Source organism: Vigna angularis, chromosome 4, assembly GCF_016808095.1.
Source record: "Vigna angularis cultivar LongXiaoDou No.4 chromosome 4, ASM1680809v1, whole genome shotgun sequence".
Classification (NCBI taxonomy): Eukaryota; Viridiplantae; Streptophyta; class Magnoliopsida; order Fabales; family Fabaceae; genus Vigna; species Vigna angularis.
This window is the reverse complement of record NC_068973.1, coordinates 23,189,297-23,210,091: the sequence shown is the minus strand read 5'-3', so window position 1 is coordinate 23,210,091 and position 20,795 is coordinate 23,189,297. Positions and strand designations below refer to the sequence as shown.

General features: G+C 34.1%; 1 protein-coding gene across 2 annotated transcripts; it reads left to right on the top strand.

The window, feature by feature from the left end:
- The first annotated feature begins 10,978 nt into the window (after positions 1-10,978).
- On the top strand, positions 10,979-12,473 carry LOC108346482 (inorganic pyrophosphatase 1-like). 2 transcript variants are annotated; one of them, XR_008248672.1, is made up of 2 exons: positions 10,979-11,429; positions 11,573-12,473. XR_008248672.1 is itself a non-coding variant. In XM_052877252.1 (2 exons), exons 1-2 carry the CDS (start codon positions 11,406-11,408, stop codon positions 12,275-12,277), a joined length of 351 nt encoding a protein of 116 aa, XP_052733212.1. In that variant the 5' UTR covers positions 11,049-11,405; the 3' UTR covers positions 12,278-12,473. The 2 variants fall into 2 exon arrangements, 1 of the variants encoding a protein (XP_052733212.1); XM_052877252.1 differs by having other exon boundaries at positions 11,049-11,429; positions 11,951-12,473.
- The last annotated feature ends 8,322 nt before the right edge of the window (positions 12,474-20,795 follow it).

The window sequence follows — 20,795 nt, the reverse complement described above, 5'->3', positions numbered from 1 at the left end:
TATTTTTTTCTTTTTAATTTAATCATTCAATGGCACGTCCGACTCTGTGGAGCAGTGGGACATTAATGGTGTGCATTTTCCAACGATGTTTTTAACGTCTTTTGTTGGGGGCTGGACGTCAATTATTTCTTATGGTGGAAACAACTGCAATACAAATTAAATTTATATGATTGACGTCGAGTGTTGACTGCAATCGATGCAAAAGTCTGGAGATTGTGTCAAATATTTGTGATCAATGACGTTCTATATCGTTATTTATCATAGAAATGTCTTCGTTTAGTCAGCAATGAGATAATATCAGAATCCAAAGAGATTTTTTAATTTTTAAGTGAATGATGTTTGAACGTCAAATTTGGCGGGGCTTCGACGTTCATACAATGTGGCAGTTTCTAATCATAATTACATGATGTACTGCTTTTATAATGATTTAATTTTCGTCAGTGGATCATCTAATTTTTAATATTTTTTTTCTTTTTAATTTTTAATCATTCAATAGCACGTCCGACTCTGTGGAGTAGTGGGACAATGTTTCCAACGATGTTTTTCAAGTCTTTTGTTGGGGGTTGGACGTCAATTAGTTCTTATCTGAATCAAAAGAGATGTATTACTTTCCACTGAATGATGTTTGAACGCCATCATTTCATCTATAAATATAGCTTAAATTTCATGTAATCCCTGCCATCCTGTTTCTCTGTTGAACATATTAGGATTCATGGTTTTTATTCCATTTGTGTTTTCTTTTCCTTAGATTTCGAAGCATTTATGTTCCTCAAATTGCAATTTGCTCACTTGAATTTCAAAGTGCCGCATTCAGGTCTCAGTTCATATGAAGGTGGCCTTTGAAATTCAAGTCAACAAAATGCTTTTTATAGTATATAAATGATTAAGTTATCTTACTGAAAGGGAAGCTCTTAGGAAAATGAAAAATGGTTCACAATATGTTTAATGTTGAAACAATTTTATGATCTAAAATAATTATATAAAGAAGATGTTCAACTTCATCATGCAACAATGTATGAATCGTTTTTTAAATTGTCTTGGAGTTGTCTTCTACCATTAGATTTCAAAGCTATTGGATTTCCTATGGTGGAAACAACTCCAAGACAAGTTAAATTTATAAAGTTGACGTCGAATATTGGATGCATTGGACGCAAAGGGTTGGTGATTAACGTCTTCTTTTTGGGATCACTAATGTCCTATAACTTAGAGGATTTCAAAAGGAAATCTCCTCTTACAAAACAGTTCATCTAAAATGAAGACCAAAGATGATGGAAGACATTATAACCAAAACCAGGAAGTAAAAAAAAAAACCAAAGGAAAAAGTTAACATGAATTTGGTTGCGGAAGTAATGTAGGATAGGTTTTGAAAGGGTCTACTTGAAATTCATAAATGTTAACTTTTTCCTGTGTTTTCCCCCCATGCCTTCATGGTTAACAAAGAAATGTCTTCGTTTAGTAAAGCAAAAAAGGAAAACACATGAAAAAAGTTAACATGAATTTGATTACCGAAGTTATGTGGGATAGGTTTTCAATGGGTCTACTTATTTATCAACGTGGAGGGCATTGGAATGGTTGGGAAGATTAATTGTGTGACAAGAATGTTACGTCAAATTCGGATGGTATTGACGTTTTAATCTTCATCCAAAAGCCAAAATTCGCTCCATTTTTTATTACTTTTTCTTTTTCCTTTTGAACTCTCACTTTAACGTCCAAGATTTGTAGATCTTCGACGTTTTCTTCATTAGAAGCACCAGAGCTTTTTTTACTTTTTCATTGAACTTATTTACAACAATGCCACCGATTATTGTTTACGTTGGCTGTTATTTTATTTTACGTTGAACGCTGATAGCAATTGAAAAACTGTTATTTTCATGCTTAAAATTGATACTAAAAGCAACCTTTAACACTTAGAAACTAGCTTGGAATCATGTTTTTGTTCATATTTTTGGAAATAAGAGAGCTGGACAGGTTTATGCTTGATTTCAATGTTTTATGCAGGTTTTAAGGTGAATTTGGTGAAAGAAGTGAAGAAGGATAGAGATGGAATCAGAAAAAAACTCAAAAACTGAAAAAGGAGAAGCCGCAAGTACCGCTCAGCGGCAGTTTACCGCTGAGCGGCACTCAGGAACACCCGTTGGCTCCGCTGAGGGGTGAAAATGCAGCTGAGGGGACAAATGACTTTGTGCTAGTACCGTTGAGCGGCAATTTACCGCTGAGCGGTGGTATTTTGGGCTTAGGCCCACTTTTCTGTAATATTACGAATAATATATAAGCTTTAGGACTTCCTAGGATTTGTATCTTTGGCTGAGACGAAGCAAACACACACCTTTCCATCCCTTGGAGGAAGATCTTGGATGATTAGGCTACCTTCTCATCTTTCTAGGGTTCTATCTTTCATTCTTTCATTATTGTTCATCTAGATTCACCATGAATATGGTGAACTAAACCTTGTATTGTTGTTGGGGAATCAATGTAGTCTTGTGAAACTCTCATATATGGAATTTGTGTTTTAACATCTTATTTTAAGATACATGCTTTCTTTCATCATTAGTTAGGGTTTTTCCTCCTTGCTTAAAGCTTGCATTGTTTAACTCATTCAATGCCATGATTATTGATTTTGTCGATATGGGAACGTACGGGGAAATCTAGATCTGGGGAATTTCTCCCAATAGCATATTGCCTAGACATAGGAATATGAGGGTTGGTTGCCGTTAAGCTTCTGCACTTCAGAATTAATTATTAGGGATGCTAGGAATTGTATGAACTCGTAATTAAGGATAAGCCTTCTTGCAAGGTGATTTAGAGAGTGGCATTAACATTGATGAAAAGAATGATGAATTCCTAAAGTATATGAGAGTGGATAAGATGAAATTAATTACCCCAAGAGTGGCATTAACATTGATGAAAAGAATGATGAATTCCATAAATGTAATGCCTTTATCAGTGTTTACTTCTCTATCTTTGGGACTTCTTAAGACTACTGGTCTGGTCATTCAACTGGCCAACCGTAGCACAGTTAACCCTGGAAGTGTGCTTGAGGACGTCCTTGTCCAAGTAGACAAGTTAATTTTTCCTGTAGATTTCTATATCTTGGACATGAAGGATAATGAAGGAATCAGTCCAACAACTATTATCTTGGGAAGACCTTTCATGATGACAGCACGAACCAAGATAGATGTGCATGCAAGATCATTGACAATGGAGATAGGAGACGAGAAGGTGCAGTTCAACGTGTTGGAAGCTGGGAAGCACCCGATTAAAAATCATTCTTTGTTTTGTATTGACTTATCAAGTGATGTTGTAAACAATTTTTCTTTTTCAAATATGTCGTCCCTAATTTTGGACGAAAAAGGAAACTGTAAAGCAGGTGATATTGAGGACGCGGTATTAATAGATGATACCTCTATGGCGTCCGAGTGTGATGTTGAGGTGGCTGAGATTACCTTAGGCAGTAAAATTTTGTCATCTGTGGTGCAGCCACCCATTTTGGAGTTGAAACCTTTACCATCCCATTTGAAATATGCTTATCTTGAGAGGGATGGGCAACTCCCTGTTATTATATCTGCATTGCTTACTGATGAGCAGGAAAAACAGCTATTATAGGTTATCAGAGACCACAAGAAAGCAATAGGCTGGACTTTAGCAGATATTCCTGGTATTAACCCTTTTTTTTGCATGCATAGAATACTTTTGGAGGAGGATGTTAAACTAGTGAGACAACCTCAAGGAAGACTGAATCCTCAATTGATGGGGGTTGTAAAGAAAAAGGACACCAAGTTGCTACAAACAGGTCTTATATATTCAAATTCTGACAGCACTTGGGTGGGCCTTATACATGTGGTTCCCAAGAAATATGGAATCACAATGGTCAAGAACGAGAAGGACAAGTTGACTCCTATTCAAGACAGAAGTGGGTCACATAATGTAGTCGTTGACCATCTTAGTAGGATTGAAAAAGGAAAAGATAACATTCCTATCTAGGATGACTTTTCCAAAGAAGTCCTACTAGCATTCCTTCCACCATGAAGGAAGTAAGTTCCCTTATACTTTTTCTTTGCATTTTATATATAAGGCATACATTAAGGACAGTGCATAGTTTAAGTGTGGGGTTGTGGGGAAACAATTAATTTTGTTCCCTATTTTGTTTGTTTTGAATAAATATTTGCATTGGATTTGAGAGTTTGAATCAGTAACTGGAATGATCATGAATTCAAGAGAGAAAAAAATGAGTCATGTTGATATGAGTGGATTGCTTTTATGATTTGCTGATTGAGTTGACTTGAGAATTTCCTAATTAAATCTTTTGAGAAAGAAATTTGAAACCATGTGAGTTTTGGGCTTAATGTTAAGGATGGACCACCATGTGCCATACCTATTTTTCTTGTGTGATTTGCCCATGTTTCGTTGATACTGTAATAGTTAACTTGATTCTATGTTATACAACTGAGGTGAATATGCATGATTTGTTATGATTGAGGCATTTCTTGTTTTAGCTACTTGGCCAAATAAACTTGTCCTAACATTAATCCATTGGAACCCTCTTTGAGCCTTAAGCCTATTTTTCTTGTAACCAGTCATTGTCAAATGAGAAAAGAAGAAAAATCATATGTTCCTTACCTTAGGAAAGAAGAAGGAGTAATGGATTCTATTATAAGTATAGTGAGGAATAAGTGTGTGGGTGAGTACCTCACCCACAAAATAAAAAAAAAAGCAAAAAGGAAGATGAAAAGTTGGAGTTTTAACAAGAAAAAACAAAGAAAAGAAGAAGAAAGAAAAAAAAAATCTTCCTTGAAAGAAGCATTGCATAGCATTCGTAAGAGTCAAATATTCAAAAGCAATTCCGTGTTCGTTGGGAGACAACTCAGGGTTACTTTAGCCCTATCTATCTTCTTGAATACTACTTGGCAATACTGAAGTTGCCTTGAAAAGTAGTATTAATTTGATAGCTTCAACGACAGCCTATCAATTCCCCAACAACAATACAAGGTTTAGTTCACCATATTCATGGTGAATCTAGATGAACAATAATGAAAGAATGAAAGATAGAACCCTAGAAAGATGAGAAGGTAGCCTAATCATCCAAGATCTTCCTCCAAGGGGTGGAAAGGTGTGTGTTTGCTTCGTCTCAGCCAAAGATACAAACCCTAGGAAGTCCTAAAGCTTATATTATAGAAAAGTGGGCCTAAGCCCAAAATACCACCGCTCAGCGGTAAACTGCCGCTCAGCGGTACTAGTGCAAAGTCAATTGTCCCGTCAGCTGCATTTTCACCCCTCAGCGGAGCCAACGGGTGTTCCTGAGTGCCGCTCAGTGGTAAACCGCCGCTGAGCGGTACTTGCGGCTTCTCCTTTTGCACTTTTTGAGTGCTTTTCTGATTCCATCTCTATCCTTCTTCACGTCTTTCACTAAATTCACCTTAAAACCTGCATAAAACACTGATATCAAGAATAAACCTGTCCAGCTCTCTTATTTCCAAAAATATGAACAAAAGCATGATTCCAAGCTAGTTTCTAAGTGTTAAAGGTTGCTTTTAGTATCAATTTTAAGCATGAAAATAACAGTTTTTCAACTGTTATCAAACGCGTGACGTTGCGCACCCTTATATACACTGAATTTGAAAATCTTATGTACACTGAGTTGTTTATATATTGGTAAACCCTAATACTAAGGAAAATTATGTGGTATCCAAATTCAAATGGCTTCTTCATCACATCCTTCAACAGACAGAGGAAAGGTTGTTGTGGCTACAAGAAATGCTGATATCTCCAGGTGGATTAGTGATGAGGAGACTTATCTAGAGTTTTTGAGGTGGACGAAGTTTAAACATATTGTTCCTCACAAATATCTGAACCTCGACTTATTTGAAAAGGAGGAATTTCACTTCCAAGAATGGATTGAAACTCAAAGTCTCTCTACACTTGTCCAGATGAAGGGTGATTGGTACCCTGACTTAGTAAGGGTCTTCTACAACAATATGAGAAACATAGACGGTGTCCTTCATTCTCGAGTAAAAGGAGTAAATGTTCACATTGACAATGATGTTTGGTTTCAACTTGCTGGATTAAAAGCCGAAGGGTTATTCTTGTTCGAACAATCGGTACCGTTATAGAGTCGCGCAGCGGAATAAATTACGATAGCGGAAAGCGTGTTCGGTCAAACTCGTTTTAAGATGGTCAGTTTTAGAAAATCAATTTTCTTAGAGAAAATTTATCAAACAGTTGATATGCGTAAAATGTAAAAAGTAGAGAGAGCAAGAAAATTCAACACATAATTTTTATCCTGGTGATGCGGCTGTCGCGGCCCATCAAATTTGATGTGCATTAAAGAATGCAGTACAGTGCTAGGAAGTGACTCCTAAGTCGTCTCTCAAGGAACAAATGTGGTTCGGGTCTTAGGACAAACACGTAGTGGGGGGTTTTGAAAGTGTTTTTGTGATTTGAAATGAACTAAATTAAAACTGGAAATTAAATACAGCCAAACATTAGTGAAAACATTGAAATAAATGAACAAAGCATAAAGACCGAATGGTCCTACAGATGACCGAACGTTTCTACAATGAGATCGAACCGTCTCTAAACCAAGTGCGGAAATTAGAAATGCAGGAAAATAAAGAAATTGAACAAAATCGACAACATAGTGAACGAAAACAGGAAACTGAATTATCCTAAAGCAAGGTGTGGGAATTAATTACAATGCAACAAATAAAAAAGAAACAATTAAACTCTTGGCTAATAAGGAAATGCACATTAATGTTGTGGAGATGCAACGCGCCAATAGAAACACCATGCAGCTGGAATCAAACATTCAATGCAAAAAGGCTGGAGTAAAATAAAAAAATGCAACAAGTAAACCAAGCATTTAAATGCAATTCACAACGAAAATGGCACCAAGAAGAAACATTAACAGTAAAAGGAACAAGTCAGTTGCTTTGCATTCTAATGTATAAAATAATAAAACCAATGAAAGTGATAAAGGTCGGAAGCGTGACCACTTTTCTCCAGAACAACAAAATGAACCATGCTTGCTTCACAAGATTAAATCAGCGCTTGCAATTAAAACTGAGAGTTGCTATAGTTAATAATTGCGTTATCTTCTTTAAAAGGCCAAATGACAACATCTATACTCGTGCAATAATTAAAAACCGAGAGCTCCCCATTTTGCTGGACATCAACCTCCCTTCAAAAGAAATCACTGTGTTATTCTCATGCTCCCATCCGTTCTCCGCATGTGCTCTCTAAGGTGGCTTTTTCCAAAATAGCCAAGTCATTCTTCCTCCTCCGTCTCAGCTGCTGCGTGCTCCTATTCAACAAGCATCCTCCCCCCTCAAAAAAATGAAAATCTCCCTACTACTGGAATAGAAAAACCGCCCCCCCCCCCCCCCCCCCCGTCCGCACTACCTTTTCGTTTTTGTCAATATCCGTGCACTACAAGAAATATTGCATTTACATACGGATATTTATATACGGATTATAATCTGTATGTAATTCAGATATTATATACGGATTTTGAAAAATAAATTATATACGGATATTATATATGGATTTTTATCTACTGAATATCTATATATAAAATCCGTATATAATTTTAGCGCGTGATGGCGGGAAGATTTTCGAAAGATAAAATCTATATGTAATTGTTGTAATCCGTATATAACTAAAAATAAGTTTTATCTACCGATAATATATACGGATTTGGAAAATCATTATTTAAAAAAAAAATCAAAGTTTCAACCTCTTTCCTCGATCCCTTTTTCCTCGAACCCTCTTTCCTTAACCTTCTTCACTTTTCTCTCTTCTCTAAGCTTCTTCCCCATCTTTACTCCTCCTCATGCTTCTCCTTTAATTCGACGTGAACTTCTTGATCCCTCCTTCAAGCTTTTTCTTCGTTTTCATCAGTGCGTGCGTGTGGCTTTTCTCCTTCGTCTTGAACGCTATCTTCCTTTCAGGTTTGCTCTCATCTTTCACATTTCGTCTTCCTCGAGTTTCCTCTTTCCACTCGAGAGCTCCTCATTCGCAAGCCATTTCTCTTCACACAATCTTCTTCTTCTTTCATATTTAGCTTTTCCATAGCCTTTGCAACCATAGAACATTTGTTCTACCGATTCATTAGTCGATCTACATCTCTAGTTAGGGCTCCAACCTCTTTTCACCATTTTCTTCATTTTCAACCGATTAAATCCTCTTTTCTATCGATTAAAAGCCTTTCCACCGATTGATTCTTCGATTAACATCATTTACACCGATTAATCGATCCATTTTAGGTTTCCTTCGTCAACCTAGGGTTTTAGAGTTCTTCGCGTCGAATCCTCTCCGTTTTTGGAGTATTCCTGGATTCTCAGGGTTTGTTTTCGTTCTCCACTGATTCGGCTCTTGGTCTCGAGTTCTCTTCCCAATTTACATCATTCCGCTGCGTTTCTTGACCGGAGGAGCCTCATTACAGTTTAAATCGCGCCTTCAGGCCTTCATACAATGATATTTATATTACCGATGTTGCGTTTAGGGAAAATTCAGAGGGCTTTTAAGGTATTTTTTTTATGTGTTTTATGAATGAGAATATTATTGAATGAGTCACAAACGCAAGACTATTTCTTGTTTTCTTCTATTCTAATTCTGAAATGCAAATGTTATGTATAGAGTGATGAGAATGTATAAAATGTGGATATTAACTATTTGTAAGCTAATCCAACCTATAAAAGTACCTAAAATGTGAAGAGAAACAAACTCTACGAATATGTTTGATGAAATTCGTAAGAGAAGCTTAAATGCTCTCTAGGTTTTTGATGAAATGATTGTATGAATGTTCATGGAGTTATGTAATGGGCAGAGATTGGTTTGCATCACTTTCTCCCAATTTCTGTTTTGAAGGCTACTGCTTCACCACGGCAGGTATCGTTAGACTTTATAATGTATATTTGGAAATTTGATCTGAATCTTATTTATAGTCCAGAATTATTTATTTCAATCATTCTATTTTCAGATGAGATCAGCAGATGAAGGACAAACTACTTTCTATACATGTACCCGTTGTGGTCATCAATCTCAGGAGAATTAGTTGTTTACTTTAAGGTTATCTTTGGAAGGAATGTACAGGAAAAATAGAATGATCTTTAAGGTTATTTTGTTCTAAGCACCTGGCCCCACTGTGATTGTTATCTGGAACTTGGTTATTAATTAATAAGCCATTTTACCTTAAATTTCTTTTCTATATCAGCTATAAATAATTAAGACTACCTGGAGAAATGGCGTAGCAGTACAACCCGAGTAGGCTAGATTCAACATAAAAATTGGGTTGTCTACTCTGTCGAACATGAAAGTTTTGGGTTCCTCATCTTTATATAATAAGATATTTTAGCCTTTTAACTCAGCATCTTTGTTTAACAAATCTTTCCAAACTTCCCATCCTAAAGTTGATTTGAGAATTTTGGTTATGTTGACTCTTCTTCATACGTTTGGTTGCATATTTTATACTTGTCTATTTAGTTTTGGTGCAATGAGGTATATGTCGAGTGGGGTGAACCTGTATTTAGTATAATTTTTGGTGGCTTGTATTAAAAGAGTAGTTTTGTGGCTTAGTATAATTATATCTGTTAGCTTGTACATTCCCTACCTTTAGATGATACTAAAAGTTCATATATTTGCAGGATGGGAAGACCTTACCCAGTGGACTTGTTATTTCTCCTGACAGATTTTATTGAGAAAGTGAGACATTTTTAATGTGAAAGCAGTTATAATTGAATAGGTATTGCCATGCTCAAGTAATAAACTCTTGATCATCATGAATTTGAAATCAGGTTGTGTGTTAGTATTCTTATAATGCAAAGGATGCCATTTATCACTGTGTGGCCCAAAATTAGGTAGGGGTGATGTAATTCACATGAATATTTAAATGCTCAATCATAATCCTTGGCATATAAAGAGTCTTAATTTTTTTTTACTTTAACTTGTTTGTATAGCTACTTGACAAGTTCCAAATTTAGTTTATGCATGAGTTAAAAATAAGAAGTTAGAGGAATTATGATAAAGGTTCTGCAAAGTAACATATGGATAAATTAATTTTAGTTTATGATAAAGGTTCTTCTTATATTTCTCTTTTAAAAAGAGCTTATAAAGAAGCTCATCCAAAGAGGCTCCTAGTACTCAATTAGTCATCAAAAAACAGATTTGATGAAATGAATTCTAAATAGATCAAAACAGTGCAAAAGTTGATCAGATGGGGAAAAAGGATTTTTGTCCACCCCTAGACTTAACACATAATAAATCTATATTTTATTTGATTATCTTGGATCTTTAATTCTTTGTCTGTGATCATTGTAACATCATTACTGTGAGAAAAGGGTCAAAACGAAATAAGTGAAGTTTTTAAACAAGTGAAATAAAGTACATTTTCATTATATTTTAATTGTAGTCGAAGAAATATCTTCGTCTTTGGTAATTATAAAAAGGAAAAAAAATACAACTTTAACATAGGTGTCATTTTAGTGTGAATATCATGGGACATTACTGTCTCACATTCTTTGTATCCATAAGATTAAAAAGTAAAGTGCTTCTACACTTTCCTATAGTGTACAACAAAGAAAGGTGAAAGTGACGCTGAAGATCTAATTGGCTGCAGAATTAAAGTTTAGCGGCCTTTGGATAAGAAGTTTGTTCTTATATTAAATCTTGAGAGATCAATCGAAGAAGCAAAATGGTATATTGATGCCACCGTTTTTATTAATCTAAGACATGTGAAAAAAAATTGTATATACATTTTTAGTTATGTCTAAAGCTTTTTGACCACATCCTCCAAAGATGACTCACGAATTTAGCTTCTTTTTTTTAATGCACTTTTAATAGTTTGCCTAGTTATCAAGTTTTTTCTGATTAGCTCTTAATTAATTATCTATGTTATTTTTCTATGTTTTCTTTAGTTTGATCCTAGAAATATTTTTTTTAAATTCCCATTGCCTTATCATCTTCCTAGGATTTCTAATTAAAGTTCCATGTTGATGTATTGATATACTGCAAATTTTATGAAGTGTAAGTGTCCTTTTTCAAATTAGTTTTAGTTTAATTTCAATTGGAGGCAAGTGTTTCATTGTAAATCTCAATATAAATTTTTTTATTATTTTGGAAAAATTTAATTGAAGTATGTCGTGTTTTATTTCTTCTAGCTTCATTGGACGCCTTGTACCCCATTCAGAATGTGCTGCCATCTTTTGTGGGTTATAGGTCTACAATCATTATGTCTCAATTTTAAAATTTAGCTAGAGAAAATCCAGTAACAGACCAATTTTAATAGTACTTTTCTCTTTTCAAGAGTGTAATTGAGATGCTTGAAGTGAAAATTAGAATTTGTGTGCAATTTCAACACTGTATTGGAAGAGATATCATTATCCAAACAAAATCTTTCCACGCCTCTTGATTGTATGAAAAATCGTAAATTTGATATTGTAAGTGTTCAATAATTCATTAATAGGTTTGAGTATATTTTGTGAAGTTGTTTATGTAATATATCTATTTTAAATGTAAAATGTTTGGTATGGTGTTGAATGAAAACTATTGTGATGGATAGTTGTGTTTATATATATTACAGGTTTGTATTGTGGTATATGCAGTTGGCAACTATACACATTTCCAGATATTGTTTTCAAGTTGATGTTAACTGGCTCTAGTTTCTGGGAAAGTATTATTTTCTATTTTTAATCATGTTGACAAGTGCTAACTGTGGAGTGCTGTTTCCTGATTTCTCGGCCTTAAAAAATATCAAAATTTTTCTTAACCAAGCAACCATGCCATTCTGGTTTTGTCTCTGGTATGAGCCCACAGGATTTGATTGAAATATAGAATAAGGATTATTTTTGACATAGGCCCCACCAATAGTTCCAAATAAATACAAAATTATGAAATGTTGGGTTGAAGCTTCTTCAATTATCAAAGATTGAAAGACGTTATTTTGTGTGAATGATTGCAGGGTTTAGTGATAGAGATAATCCAAGATTCAATATCAGAAGAGGATAAGAGGTTGATCTATCTTGGAGATGGAAGTGGAGACTATTGTCCAAGTTTGAGGTTGAAAGAGAAGGACTTTATGATGCCAAGGAAGAACTTTCCATTGTGGGATCTGATATGCAGAGATCCTTCACTTCTTATGGCTGAGATTCATGGTTGGAGTGATGGAGAAGAACTTGGAGATGGAAGTGGAGACTATTCTCCCTTCATTTCCTCTTATTGCAAGCTTCAGACTCTGTCAATCACTACTCATGAGACTTTGCCCAAAGCTCTACCAATTCGACCATAGTTTCATGGTTTTGTAACTTTTGCAATGGACCAAAGTAGAATATAACATGACTAACTTTTGTCTCAATAGTATAATAATATATATTGCATAGTCAGTTACCTCTGCCTTAATTTCTGTAATATCCGATGACAATCTAGTTACAATGAGATAGGACCATCCAGTTGTAAAAATCACGTTTTAATAAAAATTGAAAGATATTTGGTATTATTTTTTATAATTTGACACTTTTATTTGACTTTTATCAGTATATGAAACTATTAGTTATTGGGTGTAGATGTGAGATCATCTAATTTTTTTTTTTTATAAAATCATAAGTTACATACGGATTTTTTCGTATATAAATTACATACGGATTATATATACGGATTTTTTTGTATATAATATACATACAGATTTTACATACAGATTTTTCCGTATATAATTTATATACGGATTTTATATACGGATTTTTTCGTATATAATTACATATGGAAAAATCCGTATATAAATTATATACGGATATATCCGTATATAATTTAGCTACGATAGTTTAATATACGGATTTTTGTCCGTATATAAGTCGTATGTAACCAAGTGTTATATACGGATTTTAAGCCTTATATACGGATTTTGGCTTTATGTAATTCAATTTTTTCTTGTAGTGGTGCCCTATGGTGGCAGTTGGACTTCCAAGTGTGCACCCCCCTTTGCTGGATGCTACTTTTTTTTATTCCATCAAACACCTTCTCCTTTCTTGGACCATGATGCTCCATATAGCTTGCTGGACGCTGAAGTTATTTCCGTGTGCACCCCTTCAAGCTTGCGGATGGAGCTTCCAATTGAAAATTCAATCACCCGTGGTGACTTGGCGTGACAAGCAGCGTGTGCTGCTTCCTTCCAGCCGAAGACCGTGATGCCCTTGCTGTTGTCTTCCGTGTGCAACTCTTTCTCTCCAAGCACACACCTTAAGCCCATTATACTCTCCTCAACGTGGCTGCTGCTGGGCGCTGCCAAGTGTGGGCTATGGCATCCCTTTTTCTTCCAGCACCACTTCTTCATTTTAAAAGAAGCTTCTCCAATCATGCCCATCTCTGTGTGCACTCCCATAACTTAAATCCACACCTCCTCACTCATTTTAGCTCAAAATATAATTCATGTGGCATTTCTCTGTAAGTCCCAAAATATTATCCAATAATTTTCCTTTAATTAATAATGCAAATAATTAGCCTCAGATAATTCAAATTAATTAAAATAAGAATTTATGATCAAATTAAACACAATTAACAAAAATGAGAAAATACTGGACATTCAGGCACAATTCCCTGATTAAATCTAGCACAATAAGCTAAGTGAAAGCAAGAAATAATTGACTCATCACTTGGTTCGATTGAAAAGAATATACGTCCAGTTGTTAATCACTATAAAAATGTGATTAACGTTTTCACTAAAAATCAGTTTAAAGATTTACAATAGAGTGAATAAAAAGAATGATAAAAACCTTCCTTCGACGAATGAACCGGAAGGGTGCTTCCTTCGACCAACGAACCGAAAGCGGGTAATCTGCACTTTCCTTTGACAAACGAACTAGAACAACGCAGATTAAAATCTTCCTTCGACAGATGAACTGGAAGATGACCACCTTGCCAACTCGAAAAGAACCGCTCCGACTATCGACACACGAAACACAAGCTTCTCCTATTCACGAGACCAGGCAAAACACTTGAACTAGCTTTTTAGAACTTCCTCAGACAAACTGTATTCTTAAAAAGCTCAAAGATTTTCCCTCTAAGGGTTTTGGAACAACCTTATATAGCTAACTGGTCTAAGTTCGCAGAGATAGATTATAACTACCACAGATAATCAATTATTGATAGTGATAATCGATTATTTGAGTCCGTTACAAGGTTTTTCAAAAGTGATAATCGATTATCCTAAGGAATAATCGATTATTCCAGAGACTTTGGCAGTTCTCATCAGAACTAGTGATAATCGATTATTTGGAGTAATAATCGATTATTCTAGAGCAACGAGGTTTTTCAGAAAAGCTCAGGATAATCGATTATAGATTCTAATAATCGATTAAATACGTAACAGTTCTGGAAGTACGAATTTTTCTAAGTATTACATGTTCAAAGCCTTTCCAAATACATTTATAATCTATAAAGTGCTTTTAAAACAATTATAACAGTCTATCTTCTTGTAGCATCATCAAAATCATTTATCTTTAAATTTACCAATGCTCCTCATTGGTAACAATCTCCCCCTTTATGATGATGATCAAAAATCACTTTTTAAAAGCAAATTTGGGTTATCTGTAAAAGATACAAACTAACAGACAATAAGAAGAGTTAATAGTAACTGCACATATTTCTCCCCCTTTTTTATCATGAGCAAAACGATTTATAATGCTCCCCCTTAAGATATGCTTACCCCTCAACAAAAGAATAGGTGTATTTTAAACTTTCATAACATGAAAGAACAAAGTTCATCATAGAACACAAAAATTTAGCTCTTAATCAAGAAATACAAGACTTTAAAAAGGAGGGGTTGAAGAATAATCAGGAGGTGGAAGATGTCAACCAAAATTTTCTCCCCCTAAATGTAATATTCCCCTTTTAAAAAAAATTCCAAAAATTTAAGATTTATTCAGTCCAATGCAATGCATAAATTTGTAACAGTCAGTTCAGATTAGGCTTTGTAATTCCAAAAGAGTTTAACATAAAAGCATTACAGCTAGCACAATTAGTTTAAAACTAACTTTGACAGCACAATTTACAACTTCGTAGACAACAACTGTCATACATGCATTCTCATATCACAATCTGCTCAATCCCATAAATTTAGCTATGCATATCAAAACAACATATACAAAAATTCAACCACAAGAGCTAATTCAGGTTTTATCTTTCAACAGTTTTAAACAAAATAATTTACATCAAAATTATGCAAATTTGATCAGTTCATTTTCTGCATCCAGGCTCTCCATGTATATTATCATAGCTCATTCGTTATGCATTTGAACTTAAAAACAAATCTCCACAGAACCAACTTTGAAATAGAAATGACAATTTAATTTTCACATGTCTTAATCATCCAAAATTGCTAATGAAAATCTGTTAGCCAACTCATTTAAATGACTTTTTCATAGTTTTTGATGCTTGACAGAGATTACACCAAAGATAACTTCAAAGTACTCATGAAATTGAATACTAAGCCAGTTAAACACAAATTCAATAGATAATTATCAACAAAGCACTGAAATAACAATGCACATTGCTTTACATGACATGAATGAAATTCAGCACATGAATATCTTAAATAGATGAATTTCACTTGATCAAAATGTGTAAACAGACAAGAACACACCACAGGATGAATGAAACAATGATGAACATATCATTTGCCTAACCATAAATGAATATAATAGTAATTAAATAATGGAAGATCAAGTAAAAACAAGATGCAACATCATAGTTTAAACAACATCCTGGCTTGCAGCATCAATTCAAAGAGCAGAATACCATAGAGCTCTCTTATCCTTTTGAAAACTTAACCTGCAAAGTAAAAACAATATAGTTTTTGTACCCATAATCTCATTTGGGTCCTTTGAGGTTAGAGACATATTACTTTATAATAGGAATCCAAGCATATTTCCCATTTGGAACATCAAAATGTTTAATTCTACATTTGTTTGAAGTATATCCCTTTTTCATGCAATAAAAACAACAAACATCATGCACATTGTTTTTCACAAAAGTCCCTTTCTCAACCCATACTCTACGAGTTCTCTTAACTTTAGACTTTTTATGATGATGCATGTTTATATTTCTAACATTGCTCTTTTAAAAAGTTTTTGAACATGTGAGATAGGCTTGATTCCTTTAGAAAGTAAATTTTCCAGTATGTCAATGTCAAACATATGACTTTTACAAGATAAACACTCAACAGGTTTTTCATTTGGATTAGATTCAGACAATTTTGTTTCAAGATTACTAACTTTGTTTCTTAATATGACTTCCTCATCTAATGCATTTTCATATTTCCATTTCAATTCTCTAAATTCCTTTTTCATATTTTTATGAGCAACATTCAATGTTTCAGATTCATCAAGTAATTCAAGAAACGCCTTTTGTAAATCAAATTCACTAGATTCATAGCTAGAATTACTTACTTGGCTTCCAGCATCATCAAAATTTGCTGTCAAACACAAGTTTACTTCTTCAACAGAATAACTTGAACTGGAGGTGGTTGATGCATTATCCTCCCAAGGAATGTGAACCTTCTTCTTCTTGTGAATTTTCTTTTCTTTTCTTTCTTTACATCTTTTGTTGCTTGAATAATAAGCTTTCACATGGCCTCTTTCACCACATCCATAACATTTGAAGCTTGAAGAGGAACCTTGATAGTCCTTCTTTTCCTTCAAGACTTTGCTTTCATATGATTTATCGTTGGCCACTGATAGGCTGTCGTTGAAGCTATCAAATTTATACTACTTTTCAAGGCAACTTCAGTATTGCCAAGTAGTATTCAAGAATGTAGATAGAGTTAAAGTAATCCTGAGTCGTCTCCCAACGAATACGGAATTGTCGTTCAATATTTTAATCTTATGAATGCAATGCAATGATAAAAGGGATGTTTGGAGAATGTTTAAATAACAAATAAGAAACTTAAAAACTATTATAATGAAATAGGCTAATTCCATTGCTTTTCCAAAATAGATTCATCATCGGTTATGCACAGATAATTGTTCATTTGATTATTATTTAAGTTTCAAATTAATTAAAGTACATTCTTAATTAATTTGAGGGCGATCATGCATTTAACCAAAGTAAATTCTCAATCAAATGCAAAACCTTTCTAGAATATTCACAATAAATTCAACCAAAGTACATTCTCAATCAAATCCTATTGTGTTTAATCATGTCAATTCTTAAATCTCCTAACCAAGTTAAAAGTTAATCAATTAAAGTAAATTCTCAATTGATTATAATTGAAATTATTACTACCAATCAAAATACATTCTCAATTGATAGTAAAAACCATTTAATCATATGAAAGTTCCTAAATTAAATCAAAGTAGATTCTCAATTAAACCTAGAAACCCTAGAACTCATATAATCAATATGCATGTAGATTCAAACACATTATGATGCAAAAATATTTACTTTTAACAAGATAGAGAGATGAAAGACATAGAGAGAGAACAACTTAAATCAAAAATCAAAATAAACAATTGCATTAATTGAACGTAAGCGCAAAATCCATAATGGAATTACAGCAGAATAGCCCTAAATGCTTAGCTCTCCATGAATGGAGTTGAATACAAGATGAAAGAAAAGTGAGAGGAGTATGAGAGCATGAATGAATTAAGTGAAATCCCTTTTTCTGCCTCCCTTGGGTCTCTTTATATAGGCTTGATTGGGCTTGGACTCTGAATAGTGTGTTGATAAGATATTTTCTGTTGATATATTATATCTTTCAAATATTCATTAGATTAAATCAGTTTTAAAGAATATTTGATAGATATTAACTCAATTATCTTATATTCTATATCTTCCAAATAACTAAAAGATTTAGATAATGATAAAATTATTTGGAAGATATTTTCTGTTGATATTCCCAAGTTAAATTCAAGAACTAAATTTTATCTTTTAGATTTTCTGACTTTCCAAAATTGCACAAATACCCTGAAATTTCCTCTATTTGCACTTTAGCCCCTTTAGAATTCTCCAAAATTGCACCAAAACCCCTATTTGACCAACTTTTACCAGCTTTGACTGAGGAAGGGCGCAACAAATGAGAGCTTGCCACGTGGCAACCCTCTTTCTCACCCAATTAGGATTTCAAATAAAATCTTATTTTGGCCTTAATTTGCAATTTGAACCAATAAAGTTTCAATTTCAGCTGCACAAATAAATATTAGAACATCCAAGAATAATTTATGCAACTAAAAATCACTTTTTAAGTCTCTTTTTATTCCCAAACCCAAAAATACCAATCATCACAAATCCTCTTTAAATAAATCATTCAAGCACATGAATTTCATCAAAAATTTAATTTTAAAGCATAAATGTGGGCATAAATATGCACTCATCACACCCCCACACTTATCGTTTTGCACTCCTGGGGAAAATTAATTAATTCCAAGACTTTGTTCTGGGTCATTTTATTCCATATTTGCATTTGGGTGAAAAGAATGAACAACACCAGATATAGATAAATCATCTAGAGATCACTTTATCATGGACATGCAAATGAAATTACTCTATTCTTCACACATGAGTTGACCTTTTTGAATTCCCAAGAAAATCAAATATGAAAGATAACACTCAACTCGACATGTATCTATTTCTCTTCAATTCTCTCAAGTGTTTTTGGCTTGTGTTTACACTCAAAATACCCATGAAAGTAGACACCCTTGATATTTAGCAAGATGCTAACATTCACATACTTCAGAAAACATGCAATTATTGATCATGAGGGCTTTTTAAGGTTTTATTGAGGCCAAGGCAAAGGTAGGGAATTTTCTTGGAATTTCTGAGTTTTTGAAATTGATATAGAAAGATTAATGATACTTGATTTCAAAAACGACTTTATTTCTTGCTTCTTTTAAGGAAGATTTTTTTTTCTTTCTTCTTTTTTTTTCTTGTTAAAACTCCAACTTTTCATCTTCCTTTTTGCTTTTTTTTTATTTTGTGGGTGAGGTACTCACCCACACACTTATTCCTCACTTTACTTCTAACAGAATCCATTACTGCTTCTTTCCTAAGGTAAGAAACATATGACTTTTCTTCTTTTCTCATTTGGCAATGACTGGAAACAAGAAAAATAGGCTTAAGGCTCAAAGAGGGTTCCAATGGATTAATGTTAGGACAAGTTTATTTGGCCAAGTAGCTAAAACAAGAAATGCCTCAATCATAACAAACCATGCATATTCACCTCAGTTGCACAACATAGAATCAAGCTAACTATTACAGTATCAACTAAACATGGGCAAATCACACAAGAAAAATAGGTATGGCACATGGTGGTCCATCCTTAACATTAAGCCCAAAACTCACATGGTTTCAAATTTCTTTCTCAAAAGATTTAATCAGGAAATTCTCAAGTCAACTCAATCAGAAATCACAAAAGCAATCCACTCATATCAACATGACTCATTTTTTTTGGTTTAATGTCTTTGTAGATCCCTATTTTCGTCCAGAATCTCAAATAGGTCCTTTTCTTTTTGTAAAATTGAATCAAATAGGGACTTTCCGTTAAATTGAGAAGATGGCGTTAATTAGGACGTTACGTGACATGCTGACTGTGTCTTTTTAAATGATGTGGCATTAAAAATGTATGTGAAGTGTAATTTTTTAATTTTTAATTAAAAAATAGAGTGGAAAGAGGGAAAATAAAATTTAAATGAGGACAAAGTGGTCATCTTATTTCATAGAATACATGGAAAGGTCAAAAAACACTGTCAGCACCAAACATTATTCCTGGAATACTATCCTTCATCTTCTCCGGTAACCAAATTATTCCTGGAATGCTATCCTTCATCTTCCAAATCACGCATCCATGGCAGAAAAAAAAAGTAGCTTTTAGAATCATTCAACTAATAAAAAAAGAGTATAAAAGTTCTCTATTCTCTTCAAGATTTGATGATCAACAAATATATATTTTAAATACTCACTGTCTACTGTCTAGGCATGAAAACCTTCCATCTCCAAAAACTTTTTCAGAATCTGAAATGAAGAACAACCAACTTCTTAAAAGTTAAACTCTTGTACCTACCACAATCACATAGTCTGCGATTTATAACACCAGTAACAAACTAACATTATCATGAACACTAAATAAAAATAATTGATAATAAATAATTAAAACACGTATCAGCATCCAAATGCTCATAGAGAACAACCAAAGACATTCAGCAAACAATACCATTACATTTACAAGTACCACAACAAAAATTCAAAACCCCAACTTTTTACTTCTTTCGAAAGAAAAACATTTTATCAGACAAACAGAGCATGAATGCGATGAGGACGAGATGCGGCGTCCATAACAAAATTTTACACAACACAGAACCAGATCCATAAATATTTCATCATCTGAAAACCCTTGAGAGAAGAAAAAAACTCATACCTTAAAGGAAGAAAACCTGAAAACCTAACAAAGGGGAAGGATAGGATTGTCAACATCGTCAGCGTGAGACGCCTTGCCTTTGCCTCGCCGTCGTGAACTCGACAGAGGAGATCATATGAGCTTGCGGCGGTGGGAAGAGAGATTAGAGATGAGCTTCATTACTCTTGAGAGGGGAGGCAATTCGTTCCTGTGGTTGGGTTGTGTCTGCTGCGATGCCCAACCCGCGTAACATTGTTGTTTCATGCCTTCCACCTCCTTCGCCAGTGGCTACCACGTCTGCGTCTTCTAGGGCACCACCGACCGCTGCCACACACTCCTCAAGACCTTCTACCTCAACCTCCTCGCCTCCAAGCACGCCTCCTTCATCCTGCTCTTCCGCAACAACATCTCAGAACACTCGCTGACC

Bases quoted from the DNA above. Each gene is read 5' to 3' on its own strand.
- LOC108346482 (XM_052877252.1), top strand. From the start codon at position 11,406: ATGAAAAATCGTAAATTTGATATT. The intron at 11,430-11,950 runs GTAAGTGTTCAA...GAATGATTGCAG, and splicing joins AAAATCGTAAATTTGATATT to GGTTTAGTGATAGAGATAAT.